Source organism: Dreissena polymorpha, chromosome 13 (assembly GCF_020536995.1).
Source record: "Dreissena polymorpha isolate Duluth1 chromosome 13, UMN_Dpol_1.0, whole genome shotgun sequence".
In the NCBI taxonomy this organism is placed as follows: Eukaryota; Metazoa; Mollusca; class Bivalvia; order Myida; family Dreissenidae; genus Dreissena; species Dreissena polymorpha.
The window spans coordinates 22,545,382-22,572,181 of NC_068367.1; the positions used below are offsets into that span (position 1 = coordinate 22,545,382).

General features: G+C 35.7%; 1 protein-coding gene across 5 annotated transcripts in view; it reads right to left on the bottom strand.

The window, feature by feature from the left end:
- The window catches only part of LOC127855111 (histone deacetylase 4-like), a 183,587-nt gene that overhangs the window by 87,907 nt on the left and 68,880 nt on the right, over window positions 1-26,800 (bottom strand). For 4 of the 5 annotated variants that reach the window (XR_008037353.1, XM_052390479.1, XM_052390480.1 and 1 more), the window contains one exon: window positions 6,372-6,619. Coding sequence is in view for 4 of the 5 variants with exons in the window: in XM_052390479.1 (XP_052246439.1) it covers window positions 6,372-6,619 (248 nt within the window). In the remaining variant the exon portion in view is untranslated. Of the gene's footprint in view, window positions 1-6,371; window positions 6,620-19,533; window positions 20,021-26,800 lie in introns of those variants that run through there. The other variant, XM_052390481.1, reaches the window with a different exon arrangement.

Sequence of the window (26,800 nt, forward strand, 5' to 3'; positions counted from 1 at the left end):
AAGTTGTCCCAGAAACCTGTTCATTTGTGTCTCATATAGAAATATTTAGTAGATGAGAACTTAAACATTTAAGCTTAGAAATGTTATTTAGCCTGTTTACAAACAGACCAATGTTCTAACAAAGTTTCATGAAGATTGGTCAATAAATGTGACTTCTAGAATGTTAACAAGCTTTTTCTTTAATTTGACCTAGTCAGGCTAGTGACCTAGTTTTTTACCTCACCTGACAGTTACAAACTCGACAAAAATATGATTGGAACAAATCTTCTGACCAAGTTTCATGAAGATCAAACAATAAATGTGGCCTCAAGAGTGTTAACAAGGCAAAATGTTGACAACAGATGACGCATGACGCACAACGCACAACTGACAAAAGGTAATCACAAAAGCTCACCATGAGCAGGTTGTGCTCAGTTGAGCTAAAAAGGTCCTTCATGTAGAAACAGGGAGAAAAGGAGGGATTTTGTGTACAGATATTTAAAAGTTGTTGTCTGTTGTGTGTTTTTTGAAAGCCAGAAACAATCTTTGTTCTGAGAATCCTGAAAGTAATTTGACCTCATTTTTGTCTTTTAAAAGATCAGGTATAGGAGGAATAACCCAAATTGTTGACATTGGACACATAAAGGTAAAATATAACAATAAAAGCTGTGAGCAATGATACTTTATTCACTTCATTTGCATGACACACATATCTCAAGTGGACAGATGTCTCCGGTTTAAACAAATGTGACCACTGACCAGGAAATACATTTGACCTTTCACCCCCGGAAATGTCCTCCTAAGTAAAACATATGTAACTGTCAGAGTCATGACAGCCCTGACACAGGTTCAAGCTAGAGTCCATACAGCTCAGTAGCTAGGTGGCTATAGCACATTTGGGACACTGTCATGAAGACACAAGTGACACTGTGTGTATTACATTTTGTCTGCTAAATTTACTTTAATCAAAATAAAATAAAATGTTGTGGACATTTCCTACTTGTAGACAAGAATGCATAACTGGAATTTCGGCATTTGTTAAACATACCTAAACTTACAAAAATATTAAATGTTCTGCCTTTACTTCAACAAAGAGTTAAAAAGTAAATGAAAAACTAGTTGACTATCTTTGTTATGGTGTATAGTTTGAATGATGTATGCCATTAGGAAATCCCCACTCTTTTTTTGCAAGACTGGTTTTTTGTGGGAAATCCCCAGTATTTTTTTTTATTTGTTAATATGAAACTTAGACAGGAGAATTTTGGTATTTCAACTGATATATCATCAACTCAACTAAATTCGCGACTACCCTAGATTCGCGGATAATGTTACGTGACTGGTAGCAACATTTGTTCATGCACATGCGCGAAGATTTTTGAAAAACAATGCGTTTAAAACAGGTAAAACATACGAATTAAAATTGATAAATCTAAAAACCATATTTTCTTAACACCAATTATATCCGATAATTGAAATTAATATATTTTGTTTGAAAATCAAATATCATGATTTTTAGCATCGTCTTCTAACTTGTAGTACGACTTCCATATAAGGCACTGTAACTCTCCGATCACGAATCAGGCCAAACAAAATTTTACTGTGCGTTTCTTAGAACTTGAAATTTCAGCTGATTTTTCTTTTTCTATTTTGTTTTTAAGGCCATCCCTAAGCCTTGTCAGAAGAAGTATAGACTTTAATCGCCCACTGTCTTGATAAATGCTTACACAGCTGTTAACTCTTTCAGTGCGGGAACCGAATTATGATGGCCTTTGCAAACAGTTTGGATCCAGATGAGACGCCACAGAACGTGGCGTCTCATCTGGATCCAAACTATTTGCTATTCTGATAGTATTCTTTGAAAAAAAATCGAAGAAAATGCTAATTTTAGAAATTCAGCAGACGACATTTTAGAAGACGACAAATTTCCCAGCATGCAAAGGGTTAAGGAAGAGAATGTGTCCGTCCCAGGTTAGAGCCTCCAAAATATACAATGAAATTGCAGACCATGTTTGCATTAGACACATTTAAACTACTGCACCCCTGAGTGGTCAGGAGACAGGAGAAAGGAGAATTTTTGTAAATGCACTTAACAATTTACATATGTGAATATTTAATTGTTATTACTTGTTGGACTTTTCTTTTGGTTCGCAAAAGCACCAGAAACTAACGTTGCCTGTTAACAATAAGTTAATTTGGCCTAATTGCTAAAAATTTCCATGAGTTGTTGTATGACGTCATACACGCGAATCAAGGGTAGCAAAACAAAATGGCTGACGCTTAACACTGATGTAAACAAAGAATACATTTAAGACTTTTAAAAACAGAGTTTTGAATTTATATTGGAACAAATCAGCGAGGGATGTATTTATTTTAAAGGGTTAATGTTTGTTATTGCTGTTATTTATATGTTACGGTTTAAATATTGACATTAAATGTTAAGGTCGCGAATTTTCGGTAATTGAGGATACTTATCACTATCGGCTTTGTTCTAAGAATAACTTGCACTACTGTTGCCAAAATCTCAATATGTCAATCCAAGCCTAATTTGATTTTACTGCCAGTTTGCAAAAAATGTATAAACTTGTCTTCTAAGAAACGTATTAAATAAAAAATATAAATTTTCTAATTAAAATCAAGATTGAATACAAAGTCTTACATAGACACCATATACTAATGTTGATCAGCCACCATCCCCCTATACAGGGTACTTTTCAAGTGACTGAACACATGTTTAGCCAATTTATGCCTAGCGTCTAGAAAAAAGGCCTTGGCAAACAGCGTAGACCCAGATGAGACGCCGCATGATGCCGCGTCAGGGTTAGAGCTGCAACGATTCATCAACAGCTCGATTCAATTCGATTTCAATTTCAGACACTCCGATACCGATTTTTTCGATTCATCTTCAAACCTAGTTTTATCATAGATTCACTCTTATGCCTCAAAATTAACATTTCTGTTCAAATGTGATTTCAATAAAACACATAAAAAAGAATGGCAAATTAGGACTCAATTGACCTTGACCCCAGTGACCTCAAACCTCATCAAAAGGTAGAGGTCCATGCAAGGTACCTACATGCCAAATATTTAAGAGATTGGTTAAGTATTGAAGGTGCTATGAGAAACTGTAACAAAAGTGTGACGAGAAAATCTATTATTAGCCTTGGTGACCTTGACCTTGACCCCAGTGACCTCAAAAGGTAGAGGTCCATGAAAGGCACCTACATGCCAAATATGAAAGAGATCGGTAAAGTATTGAAGGTGCTATGAGAAACTGTAAAAAAAAGTGTGACAGAAAAAGTATATTATTAGCCTCTGTGAAGGAAAAATATATAATTAGCCTCTGTGACCTTGACACCAGTGACCTCAAACCTCATCAAAAGGTAGAGGTTCATGCAAGGTACAGTACAGCCAAAGCGGCACAAACATAATCCGCGCCTACGCCACGGCCAGATTATTAGTCCGCGGCGGCCGAATTGTGTGTTCACGCGGCGTATCGCCGTGGCACTCGGCATCGATCTGTATTAACCTCGCGTACTTTCGTGGAGTAAATCCGCCGCATACGTACGCGGCGGATCGAGTGAAAAAGTATCCACCTACATGTACATACATGTATGTGTAGCGTAGAATTAATTACTCGCAACTGTTTATGTATCGTTCGATTATCATTATTAAATATGTAATCCGAAACACACTTCTGAATTGTAATGCTAACGCGTCCTTTGGCAAATTCTAGCGTCAAATAAACAGTGCTAAAATATCCTTTGTTTCATAAAAAGCGCGCGAAAATTATGCAGACATGTAGAACTTCGTTTGGAAAGTTTGGGTGTATTTTGTGTTGTATAAATACATGAACATCACGTCAGGCTTAAATCGCGTGTTCAGTGGAGAAAAAAAACGCCCCGATTAGACGTTATTTCATCATCTCTATAAATAGTAACAAATTCCAAAATGTATTTGATACTTAAGGAAATATCGAGAATGTTTGTGTATCGTAAATATTTACCAGCATTTGCTTTAAAACTGGAATATACGGGATTATCGGGTAATTAGTAGCGATATTAACTGTATAATATGACCAAAATAAAACGTGTTTATATACGCATATTCAAACAATAGTTATAATAAGCTGATAATTAACAAAACTACAAATACGTCGTCACCGTCTTGATTATTGATGTGGCTTCAAACTGCTAATTTTCTCAGCTAAAATATAATAGGGGAATCAACATGCAATTAATTTATAAATCCACCATATGCTGGAGCCTTGACCACTTGTATGTGCGAAAAAATAATTACGTTACCTTGTTTATGTGTGAAATACATACGCTACGGGCGGGAAACAAACTTAATAATTGGCCAGACACATTAACTGTGCTTACATGTATATGCTAATACAATCCGCGCACAATAAATTTATTATGATTTTAATTATTATTATAATTGTTCTTTCAAAATTTGTTAACTACATGAAACTAATAATTTTAAAAAGATTTTTCATTTCATGATGCGATTCAACTCGGCATCATGTCGCGGATCGCGGCATGCCTCGGCAGACAGATGCGAAGTCGACTTGCCGCCGCATACTGACGCGGCTTCAACGACTGACGCGGCATCGACTTGTTTCGCCTTGCCGCCGCGGATCGCGAAATACGTTTGTTCCGCTTTGGCTGTACTGTACCAACATGCCAGATATGAAAGAGATCGGTAAAGTATTGAAGGTACTATGAAAAACTGTAAAAAAAAAGTGTGACGGAAAATTCTATTATTAGCCTCGGTGACCTTGACCCCAGTGACCTCAAACCTCATCAAAAGGTAGAGGTCCATGCAAGGTACCTACATGCCAAATATGATAGAGATCGGTAAAGTATTGAAGGTGCTATGAGAAACTGTAAAAAAAAGTGTGACAGAAAAAGTATATTATTAGCCTCAGTGACATTGGCCCCAGTGACCTCAAACCTCATCAAAAGGTAGGGGTCCATGCAAGTTACCTACATGCCAAATATGAAAGAGATCGGTAAAGTATTGAAGGTGACATGAGAAACGGTATCAAAAGTGTGACGGAAAAAGTATATTATTATTAGCCTCGGTGACCTTGACCTTGACCCAGTGACCTCAAACCTCATCAAAAGGTAGAGTTCCATGCAAGGTACCTACATGCCAAATATGAAAGAGATCGGTAAAGTATTGAAGGTGCTATGAGAAACTGTAAACAAAGTGTGATGGAAAACGTATATTATTAGCCTCGCTGACCTTGAACCCAGTGACCTCAAACCTCATCAAAAGGTAGAGGTCCATGCAAGGTACCTACATGCCAAATATGAAAGAGATCAGTAAAGTATTGAAGGTGCTATGAGAAACAGTATATTGTTAGCCTCGTTGACCTTGACCTTGACCCCAGTGACCTCAAACCTCATCAAAAGGTAGAGGTCAATGCAAGGTACCTACATGCCAAATATGAAAGAGATCAGTAAAGTATAAAAGCATAAAAATAAATAAATAATCATAAGAACGTATGTGGAATCAGTTGAATGGTAGTACTATCACTATTATACTTTTACCCAAAACCGCTATAAGCATGTCTACCATTGTGCCATGACAGCATCACCTGTTACCTGTAGGACAAATCACATTCTCTAATAAACTTTACAAAACTCCAATAGAAATAGAACTACTTTTCTGGCTGGCGACTTGAGTAGTTGCACTTGTGCGACCTCTTAAGTCTTGCTAAATCAACGTTATGTTTGCGTTTGACATGTTGCATTAGATTAGTGGTTGAGCCGGACTTTGCGTACGCCACATACGTGAAGCACAGTTTACACTTTGCTTTATCGGTAGGGCTACCATCCCGAAACCCAAACTTTTGATTTCAGCTTCTTAGGCGCATCTGATAATTTCAATTTGTCGGCAACAACTTGTTCAGCCAGTATGACGCTTTTTCCGAAAGTAGACCGTAAAAAGCTTATTGATTGGATGACTTAAGTAATAAGCAACCAATTAATTATTACAGGTAAAGATAAAACCTACACCTTCCCGTATCAATAGTCAACATACAGCGCGCTTTACGTATCTATGAATATATATGTATATAGGTTAAAGAATTGAATCGAATTTGGTAGGTTTGGTATCGTAATCGAATCGAAGCATTTCGAATCGATTTTTGATGAATTGGATCGAATCGTTGCAGCTCTAGTCAGGGTCTGCGCTGTTTGCTTAAATGAATTTCTGTAAGAAATATTCTAAATATAGAAATAAATATTCTAGACATCCATAATTTTGGAAATAAATTGATCCAATTTAGAAGGATGGGAGAGTCCACTAGGCTTAAATGGGTTAATATCTGAAATGTTCAAGAATGAAGCAAATTTGCCTAAATAAAATGTTGAGCCACCCACCTGTCGATACTCGAGCAGCTCCTGCTCATGTTTCTGCTGCAGCTGTTGCTGCTGCTCCTGGAACTGCTGAAAGAGCATCTGCTTCTGTAGCTCCTGCTGCTGCTTCAGGGTGAGTATGCGCTGCTGAAGCTGTGGTTGCAGCCCTGGCTCCCCGTACATGGTGCCGCCACCGACACCGACGGTGCTACTCGAACCCACCAGGCTTCTGCGCTCTATCAGAGGCGAGGTCAGAGGGGACGTGACTAGGTCTGCAAGGAAACAAATAAGGCATTCAAGGGACATGGGTCTAGTATCCAAAACACACTTAAGACAATATTCTGACTCCACTTTGTGTGCTTACTCATTTTGCTCCACGAGTTTCACCATCATGCTTATTTTGGTATTCATAAAGTTTTTTTGTTTTTTAGTCAACCAGCGTTTAAGGAGGAGAATGTTCATTTTCAAACAGCTGAGATTTTAAATTGTTCACGAGCTGATCAACTTTGTCATTTACTCGCTCAACTTTTAAGCTATGAAACTCAAATCCTATCTTATGAACTGGGAATATTCACTATACTGATCCACGATCAGGCTAGGTATTAAATAATGTGCTTGTTCAGTGAAATGATAAAAATAGGGCATTAAAGGGCAGAGCTGTTTTCTTTAGTTGTAACAGCATATAGGATACATAGTTCCCTCAAAAACACTTTATAATCATCGCAATTCGCCCCCCCCCCCCCCCCCCCCCTTCCCAGATGGAACTTGAAATATGGTACCCTCTATCAGTAACATCAAATAATAGCTATCCCCTACTTTGATTTTATATGAGCTGTTTATTTCCAACATTCCCCCACCAGCTTTGTAAAAGATTCTGAAAAAGCTTCCTGAGTTAGGATCAACTACATACCTCTCTGTTGCACAAAAGGCTCAACTTATTTTTTAACCCGTTTATGACTGGTGGACTCTCCCATCCTTCTAAATTGGATCAATTTATTTCCAAAATAATCAATGTCTAGTATATTTATTTCTATATTTAGAATATTTCTTACAGAAATTCCTTTCAGCAAATAGTGCAGACCCTGATGAGACGCCGCATCATGTTTGCCAAGGCCTTTTTTCTCTACACTAGGCATAAATGGGTTAATAACAGTTACATTCAACAGGGCTCTCGGAAACGCATTATTATGTGTATTTGTACGCATAAATTTGAAAAAGGACGCATGTTCCAAACCAATCGAGAGTCCCTTGTACGCACGTTTTTTTTGCAATAAAAAGGTATAAAAATATCATATCAAGCAGCTGAAATGTACCGAAAATGTCCGCCTTTCAAATCCGGACTGGTTTTCAATTGTGTTTCATTGTCAGTTAAGCATTTAAACAAAAAGCGAAACCCGGTCTGCACCATATTAAGCGACCACGCGTGACCTGTTTTGTTATGGAAGCGCGCATGCTAGCTGGGCCAATCAATATCAAGCTCGCTTACACCTGAGATAACTTTGTTCAATAAAATGTAAGAATGGGCGGAGTTAGATGCAAAAAAAAAATACACTGAAAGCACGTGCTGTAACTAAACAAAAAATCAATAGGGGTCATCTGCAAGTCATGATCAATGTACTTATGAAGTTTCATGATCCTAGGCATAAGCGTTCTTGAGCTATCATCCGGAAAACATTTTACTATTTCGGGTCACCGTGGCCTTGACCTTTGACCTAGTGACCTGAAAAACAATAGGGGTCATCTGCGAGTCATGATCAATGTACCTATCAAGTTTCATGATCCTAGGCATAAGCGTTCTTGAGTTATCATCCGGAAACCATTTTACTATTTCAGGTCACTTAGACCTTGACCTTTGACGTAGTGACCTTAAAATCAATAGGGGTCATCTGCGAGTCATGATCAATCTACCTATCAAGTTTCATGATCCTAGGCCTAAGCGTTCTTGAGTTATCATCCGGAAACCATTTTACTATTTCGGGTCACCGTGACCTTGACCTTTGACCTAGTTACCTCATAATCAATAGGGGTCATCTGCGAGTCATGATCAATGTACCTATGAAGTTTCATGATCCTAGGCCCAAGCGTTCTTGAGTTATCATCCGGAAACCACCTGGTGGACGGACCGACCGACAGACCGACCGACATGTGCAAAGCAATATACCCCCTCTTCTTCGAAGGGGGGCATAAATATTATCATAAAGTTATAATAAATGTGTTCCTGTGGAATCACTTGAAGTTGCCTCATACAAATTTCAGGCAATAGCAATTTGGACTCATTTGGCAATTTTGAATAAGAGTGCAAACTATCAAAACAAGAGGGCCATGATGGCCCTGAATAGCTCACCTGACTTACCAAATACAATCCCAACCCAGATTTCATCAAGATAAACATTCTGACCAAATTTCATAAAGATTGGATGAAAACTGTGACCTCTATTTTCTATACAAGGTTTTTCTAATATTTGACCTTTTGACCTAGTTTTTGAACCAGGTGACCCCAATACAATCCCAATCCAGATTTCATCAAGACAAACATTCTGACCAAATTTCATGAAGATTGGATGAAAACTGTGACCTCTATTGTCTACACAAGGTTTTCATAGTATTTGACCTATTGACCTAGTTTTTGACCCAAGATGACCCAAACACAATCCCAACCCAGATTTCATCAAGATAAACATTCTGACCAAATTTCATAAATATTGGATGAAAACTGTGACCTCTATTGTCTGCACAAGGTTTTTTCTATTATTTCACCTAGTGACCTAGTTTTTGACCTAGTGACCTAGTTTTTGACCCCAGATGACAAAAATACCATCCCAACCCAGATTTCATCAAGATAAACATTCTGACCAAATTTCATACAGATTTGATGAAAACTGTGACCTCTACTGTCTACACAAATAAATTGTTAACGTTTTTTTCTATTATTTGACCTACTGACCTAGTTTTTGACCTCAGATGACCCAAATACAATCCCAACCAGATTTCATCAAGATAAACATTCCGAACAAATTTCATAAAGATTGGATGAAAACTGCGACCTCTATCATCTACACATGGTTTTTCTATTATTTAACCTAGTTTTTGAGCTAGTGACCTAGTTTTTGACCCCAGATGACCCAAATATATTCCCACGCAGATTTCATCAAGATAAACATTCTGACCAAATTTCATAAAGATTGGATGAAAACTGCGACCTCTATTGTCTACACAAAGTTTTTCTATTATTTGACCTAGTTTTTGACCTTGTGACCTAGCTTTTGACCCCAGATGACCCAAATACAATCCCAACCCAGATTTCATCAAGATAAACATTCTGACAACATTTCATAAACATTGGATGAAACCTGTTATCTCTACTGTCTACACAAACAAATTGTTGATGATTTTTCAATTATTTGACCTAGTGACCTAGTTTTTGACCCCAGATGACCCAAATACAATCCCAACACAGATTTCATCAAGATAAACATTCTGACCAAATTTCATAAAGATTGGATGAAAACTGTGACCTCTATTGTGTACACAAGGTATTTCTATTATTTAACCTAGCTTTTTGAGCTAGTGACCTAGTTTTTGACCCCAGATGACCCAAATATATTCCCACGCAGATTTCATCAAGATATACATTCGGACCAAATTTCATAAAGATTGGATGAAAACTGCAACCTCTGTTGTCTACACAAGGTTTTTTACTATTATTTGACCTAGTGACCTAGTTTTTGACCCCAGATGACCCAAATACAATCCCAACCCAGATTTCATCAAGATAAACATTCTGACCAAATTTTAAAAACATTGGATGAAAACTGTGACCTCTACTGTCTACACAAACAAATTGTTGATGATTTTTCAATTATTTGACCTAGTGACCTAGTTTTTGACCCCAGATGACCCAAATACAATCCCAACCCAGATTTCATCAAGATAAACATTCTGACCAAATTTCATTTAGATTGGATGAAAACTGTGACCTCTATTGTCTACACAAGGTTTTTCTATTATTTGACCTATTATGTGACCTAGTTTTTGACCTTGTGACCTAGTTTTTGACCCCAGGTGACCTGAATACAATCCCAATCCAGATTTCATCAAGACAAACATTCTGACCAAAGAGATTGGATGAAAACTGTGACCTTAACTGTCTACACAAACAAATTGTTGACGGACTAACGCACACACAACGGACGCCGGACATCACACGGTCACATAAGCTCACCATGTCACTTCGTGACAGGTGAGATAAAAACGGCACAATTAAGTTTGAGATAAAAACGGCACAATTAAGTCTGGGTAAGATTGATCTGTGCAGAAAGTATTAATTTGTTGTAGACATGACTGAACAGAAAATGTGGAGACAACAAGAAACCCTGATATGCCATGAAGCAATTGTCTTCAACATTTAACATATCAATTAAATTTAATGAAAACAATTTAGCAAATCTCAAGTAAAATCTGCATATAAGCAAACTACAAACAAAATAAAGGCTCCATACATCCATCCAAATTCAAGCTTTTGAAGAGCACCAATAACTTTTACCTCCATCAGCTGGCCCCAAAATGCAATGCTAGGTCTGCATGTTGTAAGCAACAATTGCCAAATTCCCCAATAACACTTATGTTATTCAGTCAAAAGATTGTTGTATTTTCATTAACCTTGACCCAAACTGTTTCATACGCATCTAATAATAGGTATGTATGTGTCCTGAAAGATTAGTGTAATCTATTGTGTCTTGTTCTGAGAAAACTGGGCTTAATGCATGTGCGTTAAGTTTCGTCCCAGATTAGCCTGTGCAATACGCATAGGCTATTGCAATAGATGCGTATTGCACAGGCTAATCAGGGACGACACTTTCCGCTTTTATGGTATTTTTTGTTTAAAGGAAGTCCATTCTTACCGAAAATCTTGTTTAAGCGGAAAGGGTCGTCCCTGATTAGCCTGTGCGAACTGCACAGGCTAATCTGGGACGACACTTTACCCACATGCATTAAGCCCAGTTTTCTCAGAACGCGACTCTATTTCAGCACCTACAAGCTGTGTCCATCTTACAGGGCCAATACCTCTTACCAATGAAGCCACTGACTTTTTGGGACGCTTATGAAATAAGCCTGCTGAAGTGGTACCCCCTTCCCACATTTTTTTACGAATCTACACGGTTGTTGGAAAAGACCGCCAGACAATCTAATCCGCAGAAATCTGCGGAAAAATCACACCTCTGAAGTATAAATGTGTTCCAGTAGCATTTACCGGTAATAAAAAAGCAACATAACATTTCTCTGTCATAAAATTCATTTAATATTATGATGTTTTAATGTTGTTTTATATCATAGCCAAAACTAGTTTTCTTTAAAATTCTTTCTTAAATAATTGTCCAGCCAGAAATGTTTGCTGATTCCCTAATAAAATATTTGGCGGTTAATCTGTCTGAAGTATTTTTGATGCACAATTTTATAAGTGAATTTCTATGACATTATATTTTAATACGAAAATCTATACCATGAAGACATCGCCTCATAATATTTAGAGCAAGACACAAAATAATGACATATGAATATTAAAATCTCAGAGGGCATCATACAAATTCCCATAAATGCATTCTATTTATTATTAAACTTAATTAACAGCAGGTCATTTATCATAACATCAAAGGATCTGCTTTAGAATGTTCAACACTGATTTATTTAATATTGCCATTAAAAATTCCATCAAAATCACTCTAACATTAGGTGCATGTCTGCAATAACAGTCCCACATGCCCATAATTATATGAACACAAACAAGAATAATTAAATCATTTCAATGCTCAACCAAAATTATCAAATAAATGTTGTACTAATTAATACTAAATTATTCATATTTCTGACGTCATGAACATAGCGTTTTGCGATGTTATCCCGATTTCAACAAAACTATATCGGCTTGTGGTACTTGAATTGTGATTTGGCACTGACCCAAAGCTCAAACAAACAACAGTAGACTCAACCCGTTCCTTCTCAGAAGCAAAGTAAAAATGGCGATGTGCAAACATCATAAAACCAGTACAGCATGCGAGTAACTCAAAGTCTGTTCACGTTTTATGCTGTTTGCTGCTCATCGGTACCTATAAGGATTGAAAATGAAGCCTTTGAAACTTGAATGTAGTAGGAAAGGTTTTAAATGAAATATAACTTTCTTAAAGGGACCACAAATGGGTAAAAATACATATTTGAGTGGTAAAGGGTTAAAAGATCCCTGCAGTTTTGCTTCTCTTGTTCCCATCAACTACTAACAGTCTCAGTGCTCAGAGAATTAGGGACAGAATGATCTTTCAGGAAAGCATCATGGAGATTGTGATACATTTCACACAAATATACATGCAACAGTTTATCCTGTTAATTTAATTTTAAGTGACTTACTGATCATGTTTTTACACAATTTATCTTAAGGGAAGGCATTGCCAGTATGACCATCTGAGCCTTGTTCTGAAAAAAACTGGGCTGAATTCATGTGCGTAAAGTGTTGTCCCAGATTAGCCTGTGCGGTCTGCACAGGCTAATCAGGGACGACACTTTCTGCTTTTATGGTATTTTTAGTTTCAAGAAAATCCCTCCTTACCGAAAATCAAGTTTAGGCGGAAAGTGACGTCCCTGATTAGCCTGTGCGGACTGCACAGGCTAATCTGGGACGACACTTTACACACATGCATTAAGCCCAGTTTTCTCAGAACAAGACACATTCATATTCAGATATAATGAGCCATGCTCTGGGACACTGGACTTGACCCTTTTCCACTTAGATACGTATTTTGACGTGTTTGTAGTCCCTTAGAAAATTACATTTACTTAAAGACCTTTCTTAATACTTGATTAAAGTTTTAAAGGATTCATTTCCAACCCCAAGATACTTGCTGGTGTGCAGCAAACAGCATAAAACCTGAACAGATTGCAAGTTACTCGCAGGCTGTTCTGGTTTTATGCTGTTTGCACACAGCAATTTTCACTTTGCTTCTGAGTGGGAAAGTGTTAATGCATGCAAAGTGTCATTTGCTATAAAGGATGGCACTTTAAGCTTTCATGGCATTTTTTCTGTCTAGTCAGTTCCTACTAAAAGAAAATTCAGTTAGGACAGAAAGTGATGTCCCTGATTTGACAGCACAGGCTAATCTGGGACAACACTTCATTCACATGCATTAAGCACTATTTTCCCAAAGATCTGCTCAAATTAATAGAGTTCATGTTTAATTAGTCAATTAATATTGTTTACATTAGACCACCTGTGATAACTCACATTATGAATGATTTATACATTGTTTGAAACTAATCATAACAAACATAATCACGACAAAATGCTCATTCTTTTCACATTTTATGACGTTCAATTCTTCATTGAAGACCCTATCAAAAACAATATTACAACCAATAACAGGTGTCTACACTTTGATCAACGTCTATGGAACTATTAATGTTGTTGTTAATTAGCACAATTTGTTTACCCACACCAAGCATGTATAATAAAAGCTGACTGGTAAATTAATTTATATTATTAATATATGATATATTATTTTTTTCTTTTCAAAGTCAAAAGCTAGAAGGCCATAATCAAATATATAACAAGAGCTTGTCACAGTAGTGCCTAATGATCCACACCGAAATGTGTTTGCTTGTATGACAACATTTGTTTTAGAGAGTAGAATAATATTTGTAAAAACAAATAAAGGGAGATAATTCATTATTCTCCGGACAAAAATTTACTTTGAAATTAAACAAAGGGAGATAATTAAAAAACTAAGGTAGATAGAGTTATGGTTCTCAGTCACTGCACTTTTCCTACTTGCCATCTGTTTATATTTCAAGTTTCAAGTAAATCCCTTCAGTAGATTTAGAGTTTTGCTCCGGACAAAAATTTACTTAAAAATTATATAAAAGGGGAGATAATTCATAAATAAGGTAGATAGAGTTGTGGTTCTTGGTCACTGCACTTTTCCTAGTTGCCATCTGTTTATATTTCAAGTTTAAAGTAAATCCCTTTAGTATATTTACAGTTATGCTCCGGACAAAACTTTACTTTAAAGTTATATAAAAGGGGAGATAATTCAAAAACTAATGTAGATAGAGTTATGGTTCTTGGTCACTGCACTTCTCCTAGTTGCCATCTGTTTATATTCTAAGTTTTAAGTAAATCCATTGAATAGATTTGGAGTTATGCTCCGGACAGACAGACGGACAGGACCAATTACTATATCCCCTCCAAATTTTTTTTCCGCGGGGATAATAATCAAGGGCACAACAAATTTGAAGCGCAGTCAAATCAAATAACATGCCCGATAAAGCAACTGGAAAAAGAAAATAACAAACCTATTATACATTGGAAGCATGTTAAAGTCTTTAATAAATACCCTTAACAGATTATCTTAAATATTACACACTAATCCAAACAAGAGGGCCTGAAAGGCCCAAAGTTGCTCACCTGAGATAAAAAGAAATGACCTGTTCTTTGCAGCCCATGATAGCAATGGAACAAATATTCTTACTGAGTATCATGAAGAATGAACAACAAATGACCCCTTGGCGGCCATGTTTTTTTAACAGACCTGAACCATTTTTTAACTCTTCCAAGATATGTCCAAATTTCATGAAGATTGGGAAAAAAATGTGTCTTCTAGACTGTTTACATGTTGTCACTATATACATATAAATAAAAATGCCCCACTCACTGGCCGCCATGTTTTTTCACTGATCACAACCATTTTCAAACTCGTCCGAGACATCCACATTACAAATGTTTTGACAAAATTTCATGATGATTAGGCAAAACATGTGACTTCCAGAGTGTTCACAAGCTTTTTTACTATATAAATATAAGGAAAAAGACCGCCCCCCCCCCTGGCGGCCATGTTTTTTTAACGATCCAAACCATTTTCGAACTCAACTGTCCTATCCAGGTGTGGTAGTGCGGTCTCCTTCGCTTACGCAAATGAACCGGTCACAGGACGATTACAAGTTATGTAACTTTGTAAGCACTTATGTAATGCGGAAATACTTATTTGACAAACTCTTATTTCCGGTCAGGATGAATATACTGACTGGTTGTAATTCAATTAACTAAAGGCGTTCAGTCAGGGACGCCTAAATACACTCAAAGAATTTATTTATAAGTGAAAACCAAGGCAGCTTTAACAAAAATAACTAATTTTTATTCCAAGAACTCGGAAAATGAAGAACAATTAAGTACAGGTACAAGCCAAGTCTTAAGAATCTAAGTATCGTTACAAAAATGAACAACAAACAGCAAATACCTTTATGAATGTAAAAAGAAGTTCAAAATCTGTCAAAAAACACTGATATAAATATAAGTTACTGTTAGTCTAGATAGTGCTTCAAAAATCTAGTTTACAAAATCGGTCTAATTTAATCTAAAAACAATATTTATGGAGATTAGGAGACTTCAGTGAATCAAATGAAAAAAATAAGAAAAATTTACTACAGTTATTGAAATAAAATAGAGTCTTTCTAATTTAGAAAATGCCAAATAAAAATATTCTAAATAAAAAGAATAATTTAGAAAATATTGCCAAAATGTCTTGATGCTGGTGTTAAAAATAATTTAGAGTTTAATTATTTTAAAATTCCAATCTTTTTCAAGAGCTGTAAACTTTTCAAGAAAGCATCAAGGTGTTTAAATCAGCCCAAGCAGCTTATTTTATACAGTTCAGAAGAAATCAATGGCAGAGTAGTCAATTTTCCCTCAGAACAGTGCATTTATCAATGATCAGTATCCTCCCAAATTTCAGAGCAGAACTAAAAATAGATTACTGAACCAGGTTAAACAAGGGAGATAAATACTGCATAAATACTGCAAAATCATGTTGTCTTTCTTTCAGTTATCTCTTAGTTGAAAGGCTTATCATAAGTGTTAATGACTAAAACAGTTATGTTTACTATGAAAATTTTGTGTTATGAAAAATTACATAACACAGTTAATGTCACATAATATTGACATAATAAAGCCAAACTTTACTACACAGGAAACCAATGTTCTGACCAAATTTCATGAAGATTGAGCAAACTAGAAAGTTAACAAGATTTTACTATAGCCATATATAGCCATATAAGGAAATATTAGAAAAGCAAATTGCTTTTGAAAAAGATCAAATTGATCAACATAATAACAAATGGCACAACCTTGCAATAATTCATTTAATTCTGCCTACATCCCCTCCATCTTATGATGTTTTTTTTATCTTGTTTATTTAATCTCTCCTCTGTTCTCTAATATTTTTTTTTATTTTGTGAAATAAGTAACCTTGTGCATTTTGATCTTTTTTTTAAATTATTTATCAATCAAACACCGCTATTATTATTAAGCCTAGCATCCCCCTCTCTCTTTTACTCTTTACAAAATTACTATAGCATCATCTCAAAAATGTATTTTCCAGTAACAATATTAAGCATTACCAAGTTAATACCCAATAAATTAATATTTTTTTGTTAATATATGCCTAAATCTCCAAACTATGCAATCGTTTCTCTTTTGTAACGCTAGATAATTTTCAGTTGTTTAACTAGTCATAAGTGCATGTAATGGAAATTTTCGAGCTGGGCAAATATTCAGTATAAATGTTTCCTCGCAAATATCATAACTACAACAAAAAAATGTGCTAATATAAAAACAATTTTTTTCAATTTTGTCAATTAACCAAAAACTTGAAAATTAAGTTGAGACCTTTAAAGCACTAACATTTGAATTTCCTGCAAAAGATGTAAACAATAGAGACCTTATAATAGGGAAAAAATAATAGAGCTGTGATATTGTTGCTAACCATTTAAGTCGCGTTCTGAGAAAACTGGGCATAATGCATGTGCGTAAAGTGTTGTCCCAGACTGAACAGGCTAATCAGGGACGACACTTTCCGCTTAAATTGGATTTTTGCTAAGAAGAATGCTTCATTTAAATGAAAAATGTCAAAAAAAAGCGAAAGTGTTGTCCCTGATCAGCCTGTGCAAACTGCACAGGCTAATCAGGGAAGACACTTTATGCACAAGCATTATGCCCAGTTTTCTCAGAACGCGACACATTTTTAAAACAAGAGCACCGCCTTGCGGGTGCAGACCGCTCATCTATTTTCTTTTTAAAGGTGAAGGGACTCTCATTTTCAATCACAAAGGAGGGAGGGTCGGAGTGAAGAGGGGTGTATAGTGTGGGTGTGTGGACATTTATTACATTATTTTCCAAAAATGCGAAAAAAATTATATATATATAAAAAAAAACATTGGGGAGGGGGGGTTAGGGTATGGTGTGAGAGTGTGGTGGTCATTTGTGAGATGATCTTAAAAAAAAAAAAATTAGGGGGGGGATTCGGGTGGGGGAGGGGGGGGGGATTCTTGGGTGCGATGGTTGGACGGTATTTCAAACATAAAATAATAAAAAAAATATTTGTGTTTTTTAACTGTTTAAAAAAAAATTGGGGGGGGGGGGGGTGGGGGGGGGGGAGTATAGTGTGAGGGTGTGGTGGTTATTTGTGAGATGATAAAAAACAAAATAGGGGGGGGATTCGGAGGGGGAGGGCACGGGGGGGATGGTTTGGGTGGAGTCTATTGTGGTATGTCAGGTAAGAGTAGTTTTGTCAAAGTATCAATCAAATCTAATCATAAATAAAGAAGTTATGGCAATTTTAGCAAAATTTAATAATTTGACCTCGAGAGTCAAGGTCATTCAAAGGTCAAGGTAAAATTCAACTTGCCATGTACAGTAACCTCATGATAGCATGAAAGTATTTGAAGTTTGAAAGCAATAGCCTTGATACTTAAGAAGTAAAGTGGATCGAAACACAAAATTTAACCATATATTCAAAGTTACTAAGTCAAAAAAGGGCCATAATTCCGTAAAAATGACAACCAGAGTTATGCAACTAGTCCTTTTACTGTACCCTTATGATAGTTTGCGAGTGTTCCAAGTATGAAAGCAATATCTATAATACTTTAGGGGTAAAGTGGACCAAAACACAAAACTTAACCAAATTTTCAATTTTCTAAGTATAAAGGGCCCATAATTCCGTCCAAATGCCAGTCAGAGTAACATAACTTTGCCTGCACAGTCCCCTTATGATAGTTAATAAGTGTTGCAAGTATGAAAGCAATAGCTTTGATACTGTAGGAATAAAGTGGACGTAAACACAAAACTTAAACAAATTTTCAATTTTCTAAGTATAAAAAGGGCACATAATTCTGTCAAAATGCCAGTCAGAGTTACATTACTTTGCCTGCACAGTACCCTTTTGATAGTTAGTAAGTGTTGCAAGTATCAAAGCAATAGCTTTGATACTTACGGAATAAAATGGACCTAAACACACAACTTAACCAAAATTTTCAATTTTCTAAGTATAAAAAGGGCACATAATTCTGTCAAAATGCACGCCAGAGTTATCTAACTTTGCCTGCCCAGTCCCCTCATGATAGTAAGTAAGTGTACCAAGTTTGAATGCAATAGCATTGATACTTTCTGAGAAAAGTGGACCTAAACGCAAAACTTAACCAAAATTTTCAATTTTCTAAGTATACAAAGGGCACATAATTCTGTCAAAATGCACGCCAGAGTTATCTAACTTTGCCTGCCCAGTCCTCTCATGATAGTAAGTAAGTGTACCAAGTTTGAATGCAATAGCATTGATACTTTCTGAGAAAAGTGGACCTAAACGCAAAACTTAACCGGACGCCAATGCCGACACATTACGCCGACGCCAAGGTGATGACAATAGCTCATTTTTTTTTTTTCAAAAAATAGATGAGCTAATGATGCTCATATCATCAGTATTATGCAGCAGAGCAAAGTAAATGAAAACAAAACTGAACAAGATAGACCTACAATGAATGTTCACACGTAACTTCCATAAAATTAAATTTATTGAGCAAAAATGGTTGTCAGAATATGTCAATCTGACAGCGCAGTCTGGTCAAGAGCAGCACCCTGTAAGCTTTGCCTAATTAGCAGACAGAGCAGCTCCAGACCAGACACAACGGATGCAAAGGCTGCTCCAGGGTTACCCTGGCCTAATATAGCATAAAACCCATGTTTGCTTGACACTGCTATAATAAACTTAATTTAGTACAAGCTAAGATTATCAACTAATTTAAATGGAATATTCATGTGGACCAGATTAAATCTATCATATAATACAATATATTCCTAATAATATCAGTTATTTACCTGAATGATAATACAGCATTCCGGAGCAATAATTGCTTAAAATCCTGTTCTTGTTGATCAACTCTTCAATGAAAATCAAGAAGTAAAGTTAATGAAGATAAGGACAATAAATTATATGTAATAGCACCTTGTGTTGTCCAAAAAAACACTGTCACATTATTTCATTCTGATCCAATTAAGTTTGGTTAGACTAGAAATGCTACTGGATATTAATAGTTACACATTCACTATTTAGAAGAGAAATGTGACTTAACAGTTTCACAGTCACTATTTATGGTTACTTTTCCCTTGTTTACCACACATTCACGTTTTTACTGCCTTTATATAGCATAAACTAGTCGCAAACATGTCACATTAAATAGATACATCATTTAATACACTTCTTTATAGTGTAAATTAACTCTTGTTTTTCTCTGATACTTTCAACAAACTTCTTCAATTATAATAGACTGACTATTCATGCAGTAAACCCTGCCACAACTGACAGTACTAGATAAACCTCCTTCGTATAAACTAAGATAGTCACACTTTCAGTTTTCCATTCCCATTTCTACAATCAAAACCTATAATGTACAAACGAGGCCAGCAGTGGCCTAATATAAATGTTTGTATTTATCAAGTGACGTGGGACAGTATTGATTGACATTTTAAACCAAGCAAAACTCCCCTGTAAAGTTAAGTACTTATCCAATGTAACAAACAACTATGACATCACAGCAGTGCCAGCAATAATATTGGACCAACCATTTCAATACATGTAACAGCTATATATAGCCTAACTCTTAACATAGCTTGAATATCAAGCCGCCATATAAATCACACTGATAGCCTTCTAAACCAACAAATGGACACCCACACTTGCCATCTTTCCTAAAGAACAAATGCCTTGAAAAAATAAACAAACATTTTAATTACAAGCAACAAGACCTTTTTACAATTTTATAACAGAACAACATTTGTTTATGTTTAGCTTTAGTGCCTTATGGAACATTTATTATGATTGTAATAATTAATCCTTTCAGTGCTGGAACCAAATTTTAAAGGTCTTTGCAAACAGTTTAGATCCAGATGAGATGCCACAGAATGTGGCGTCTCATCAGGATCCAAACTGTTTGCTATTCTGATAGTATTCTTTGAATTTTTTTTTTAGAAAATCAGCAGACGACATTTTAGCAGACGACAAATTCCCAGCATGCAAAGGGTTAATGTGCTTTTGACCATCTTTTGAGCAACATGAGGCCAATAATAAAAGCAAAATATATAATACTGGAATTGAAAAAAACATATGTTTTGTTTGTAAAATCAACTGAAGAATTTTCAAATTTAATTTAATGTTTTGGTTTTTAAATAAATTTGAAAATAAATCATTTTATATGCAAACCAATTCTACAAAATTTCACTAAAGATTACAACGGATGCTTGCCTGGCAATGCTGAACTTTTATAACTGATCAAAACTTGAACAAAACTTGAGCTTTCAATATTGGTCTTAATAATTTGTATTAACAAACAAGATGTGTTTGTGAAACACAATGTCCCCCTATATGACGTTTTACTTTGAAGGATGACCTTGACCTTGTGAAGGATGACCTTGACCTTTCACCACTCAAAATGTGCAGCTCCATGAGATACACATGCATGCCAAATATCAAGTTGCTATCTTCAATATTGCAAAAGTATTCATAAAATAAGCGATTTGGGCCACATATATTTGACCTCTGACCTTGAAGGATGACCTTGACCTTGACCTTTCACCACTCAAAATGTGCAGCTCCATGACATGCACATGCATGCCAAATATCAAGTTGCTATCTTCAATATTGCAAAAGTATTTATAAAATAAGCGATTTGGGCCACATATATTTGACCTCTGACCTTGAAGGATGACCTTGACCTTTCACCACTCAAAATGTGCAGCTTCATGATATACACATGCATGCCAAATATCAAGTTGCTATCTTCAATATTGCAAAAGTATTCATAAAATGAGCGATTTTGGCCACATATAATTGACCTCTGACCTTGAAGGATGACCTTGACCTTTCACAACTCAAAATGTGCAGCTTCATGAGATGCACATGCATGCCAAATATGAAGTTGCTATCTTCAATATAGCAAAAGTTATTGCAAAATGTTAAAGTTGGCGCAAACAGACCAACAGACAGACCAACAGACCAACAGACAGGGCAAAAACAATATGTCCCCCACTACTATAGTGGGGGACATAAAAAATCTGCCATATTTCAATGGAGGCTGGCATCGGAATGCCGACCTTTTGCATTTTTTATACTCCCCAAAGGTTGGACAAAACTCATTTTCATCTCTCTTTTTTTTTTGTTCTTATTCCAAAAATGTTGTTTTAAATATTCCAGCAGGTTTATTCTAAGCACTTTTTTTGCTTTTACATCCACTTCTGAACATTGGCATGTCAATGTATCCTGAACTAACTACAACAAATGACAATTTTATTAAATGTTTTGTGCATGCAACTTTCAAAACAATGCATATGCATTAACATTATGATTAATTTTAATCCATGTAATTTGTGCAAAAAAATAAATTACATTCTAAATTATTAAACTAATCTAAGATGGCTGTGCAATAATAGCTGTTGTAAGTGATATTAGCTGTGATAACTAAATTTTCTAAAATTACAATGATGGGCTATTCCTGTCCAAATGTTTCTAAAAACAGCCTCCACAATCACCTGTTATGTATATATTTTGTGAACAGTGGTGCCTTATTCTTGGCAGCAGCCAACATCCCCCATCTGCCAACTCCAAAAAATAATGGAATCTCTTGAGCAAGATTGTGCAAGGTAATTAATTGAAACATCAGATCCAAGTTGACGTCACTGATTTCTATCATAAAAATAGGAGCCTAATTTCATGAGCCATCTTGATCAACATCTTATTTCCGATATTTTTTGCTAAATTTCATTCTTTATCAAGCTCACTCTAACACAAAAAAGTTCAGTTGTATTTAGTAGTTTTTGCAATTCCTAAAACATTACAGCAATTAAAAAGAAAATTGTTTCAAAAATCACCAATGTGAATGATCTTAAACTTCTTGTGTAATGCATTCCAACAGGTCAGGTCCCCTAAGTATGACCATCATTTAGAGCACAAAGAACTCGTTTAACTCAGAACAAAGGCTTAATGAGAGTGTCTCTATAAGCCTTTGGCTTTCAAGCCATGTATCTTTAATAAATACATTTAAATTAAATAAGAATAGTTGGAAATAACAATGATTTTTATCACTGATTTATTAAAAATTACATAAAATAACACAATGCAATACCACATGAAAAAAATCAAATACAAATTGATATAATTAAGGATATGATCTTATTTACAATGATGGGATATGATCTTATTTACAATGATGGGATATGATATTATTTACAATGATGGGATATGATATTATTTACGATGTTACGGATATGATATTATTTACAACTAGAAATGGCGCGGCAGAGGCCGACGAGTATCCCCACGCCGAATGTTTGACCTAGGTGTGCCCCAGGGTTGGTAATGCGGCCATGCATAGCTGAGATTGACCGTATTGTCATAAGAGAAGTTCATCATCAATTAGAAGTGAATTGGTGTAGAAATGAAGAAGTTATAGTAAAAGGCAATTTTGGGTGGGTGTGACATATGTGGGCAGGGCGCCCCAGGGTTGGTAATTGTGCCATGCATAGTTGAGATTTACCGTATTGTCATAAGAGAAGTTCAGTATCAATTTGAAGTGAATTGGTGTAGAAATGAAGAAATTATAGTAAAAGGCAATTTTGGGCGGGTGTGGTCTATGTGGGCGGGGCCCCAGGGTTGGTAATGGGGCCATGCATAGTTGAGATTGACCGTATTGTCATAAGAGAGGTTCAGTATCAATTTGAAGTGAATCGGTGTAGAAATGAAGAAATTATAGTAAAAGGCCATTTTGGGTGGGTGTGGTCTATGTGGGCGGGGCGCCCCAGGGTTGGTAATGGGGCCATGCATAGTTGAGATTGACTGTATTGTCATAAGAGAAGTTCAATATCAATTTGAAGTGAATCGGTGTAGAAATGAAGAAATTATAGTAAATGGAATTTTTTGGTGGGTGTGGTCTATGTGGGCGGGGCCCCAGGGTTGGTTATGGGGCCATGCATAGTTGAGATTGACCCTAATGTCATAACAAAAGTTCAGTATCAATTTGAAGTGAATCCGTGTAGAAATGAAAAAATTATAGTAAATGGAAATTTTTGGTGGGTGTGGCCTATGTGGGCGGGGCGCCCCAGGGTTGGGAATGGGGCCATGCATGGTTGAGATTGACCGTATTGTCATAAGAGAGGTCCAGTATCAATTTGAAGTGAATCGGTGTAGAAATAAAGAAGTAAATGTAAAATAACCTAAAAAAATGAGTGATAATTTCTGACGCGGCCCCACCCCAACCGCTATAACTTTTGACCCAGGGGTCAGATCAAAATTCCAAATAGTGCAGGGTCGCACATATGCTCATAGCTACCATGTGTGTAAGTTTCAAGGTTCTAGTGCTTTTAGTGTAGGAGGAGATAGTGGCCAGGACGGACGGACAGACAGACGGACGGAGGGCGGAGATAACCACAATATCCCCACCTTTTTTTCAAAAAGCGTGGGGATAATGATGGGATATGATATTATTTACAATGATGGGATATGATCTTATTTACAATGATGGGATATGATCTTATTTACAATGATGGGATATGATCTTATTTACAATGATGGGATATGATCTTATTTACAATGATGGGATATGATCTTATTTACAATTATGGCATATGATCTTATTTACAATGATGGGATATGATCTTATTTACAATGATGGGATATGATATTATTTACGATGTTACGGATATGATCTTATTAATTACATTTTTAGAATATGGCACCTGTCCAGCACTATGTGGTGTCATTTTCTGTGCTAAACTGATATATTTAATATCTGCTTATGAGGCAAATTTAATGTGCATTATAAAATTATTCCTACACAAAATCTCAATTTTATAGACCATAACAGTAAGTTATTTGAAGAATAAAACAGATAACTCTTCATATCTGAGAATGAAAACAGTAATTGTACAGTTGTACAGTAATGAAGAGATAATAAATTTAATTAGAACCCAGCAGAGGATGGATTCCCAGGCAACAGAAGAATAATGAATGGGAATTATCACACAGTATTATGAAAACAATAATATTGCCCACTCAGGTTGAAACATACATAATTATTATCATTCACATACATACTAAAATAGCCATTAATGCCCAGTATTTATTCCTATCACAAAAAGCTGCCATTTAAATACTATTGCAAACACATTTCACCAGCTAATCAAGAGGTTATAGACATCTACATACATGTGTGCACTCTTATTGTGATATTGTGATTAAAACGAGTGGAAAGCATCATCGCCAGTAATGAATACAAAATCATTTAAATGACATTTAAGGTGACTAATAAAAGTTCAAATAGCTGATTGAACTATAAACATCATCATGCGACACCTACTAGAGAAAATGCCTGGCAAAAACTTTGTGTTCATTAACAGTTCATAGACCAATTTTTAAGTTAGTGATCATTTCATGAATTCCAAAAACGGTTTATGAACAGTTCACCAACTCAGAAAAGGTTCATGAACACTTCATCAAATACAAAATTAGTTAATGAATTATTTTTTCCAATGCATTAGCCTTTTTCAAGTGTGTTGTTCATGAACTAAAGTTTGTACCCTGAACTTAATTTAAATATTTATTTCAACATTTGTGTAATTCATGAACTTTACTGTTGTTCATTAACATTTGGTTATATGTTCATATAGTCATTTTTTTTTATAATAATAAGTGTTTTTTTTAATTCATTTATAAGAATAGCAAGGGAAAGAATAGAGACCCTTATGTTGTCTCTAAATCTTTCAATATAATTAACATGATTAAATGATGCAAAATGATTCATATTCAAATCACTATAGAAGCAGCAATAATTTAAAAGCTATTTATTGTGCCTAAACAAAAAACAAATGTATTTATTAAAACAAGTGATGTGTTTGTGAAACACTATGTCCCCATATATATGACCTTTGACCTTGAAGGATGACCTTGACCTTTCACGACTCAAAATGTGCAGCTCAATGAGATACACATGCATGTTAAATATCAAGTTGCTAGCTTCAATATTGCAAAAGTGACATAAAATGAGCGATTTTGACCCATATATTTGACCTTTGACCTTAAAGGATGACCTTGACCTTTCACCACTCAAAATGTGCAGCTCCATGAGATACACATGCATGCCAAATACCAAGTTGCTATCTTCAATATTGCAAAATATATGGCAAATGTTAAAGTTGGGGCAAACAAACAAACCAACAAACAAACCAACAAACAGGGCATAAACAATATGTCCCCCACTATAGTGGCGGGGAACATAAAAACAAAAACAAAACAGACTTCAACTTAGGTGAGTGCCAACTGTATGTAATTAATGTGTGATAATACCAAAGTAAATTATCTGCAAGTGAGAATTATGTCATTAAAAAATATTAGGGAATTTAACCAAGAAAGAATTGTGAATTAAACTTGACAATTTTTCTCCCTTTTTAACAGAACCATATAAAACAGTGTGTAAGAATACACCTTTAACATTATCAGTTAATGTATTCATTAGTTTAGGAAGGACATTCCAACCAAATTTGGAATTGTTTAACCATTTTCTTGCTATTTTATTAGAAAAAGAAAAAGACCTGTACATTATCACTAAGTCCAGTCACAGATGACCATGGTACTAGATGGCAATAAACCATGCTGTCTATGAAACAGGTTTGAGCATGGTACTAGGTTGGCAATTAACCATTCTGACTATGAAACAGGTTTGACCATGGTACTAGGGTGGCAATAAACCTTGCTGTCTATGAAACAGGTTTGACCATGGTACTAGATGGCAATAAACCATGCTGTCTATGAAACAGGTTTGACCATGGTACTTAGACTAAGGGTGGCAATAAACATAGCTGTCTATGAAACAGGTTTGACCATGGTACTAGGGTGGCAATAAACCATGCTGTCTATGAAACAAATTTGACCATGGTACTAGGGTGGCAATAATCCATACTGTCTATGAAACAGGTTTGACCATGGTGGCAATAAACCATGCTGTCTATGAAACAGGTTTGACCATGGTACTAGGGTGGCAATAAACCATGCTGTCTATGAAACAGGTTTGATCCTGGAACTAGGGTGGCAATTAACCAT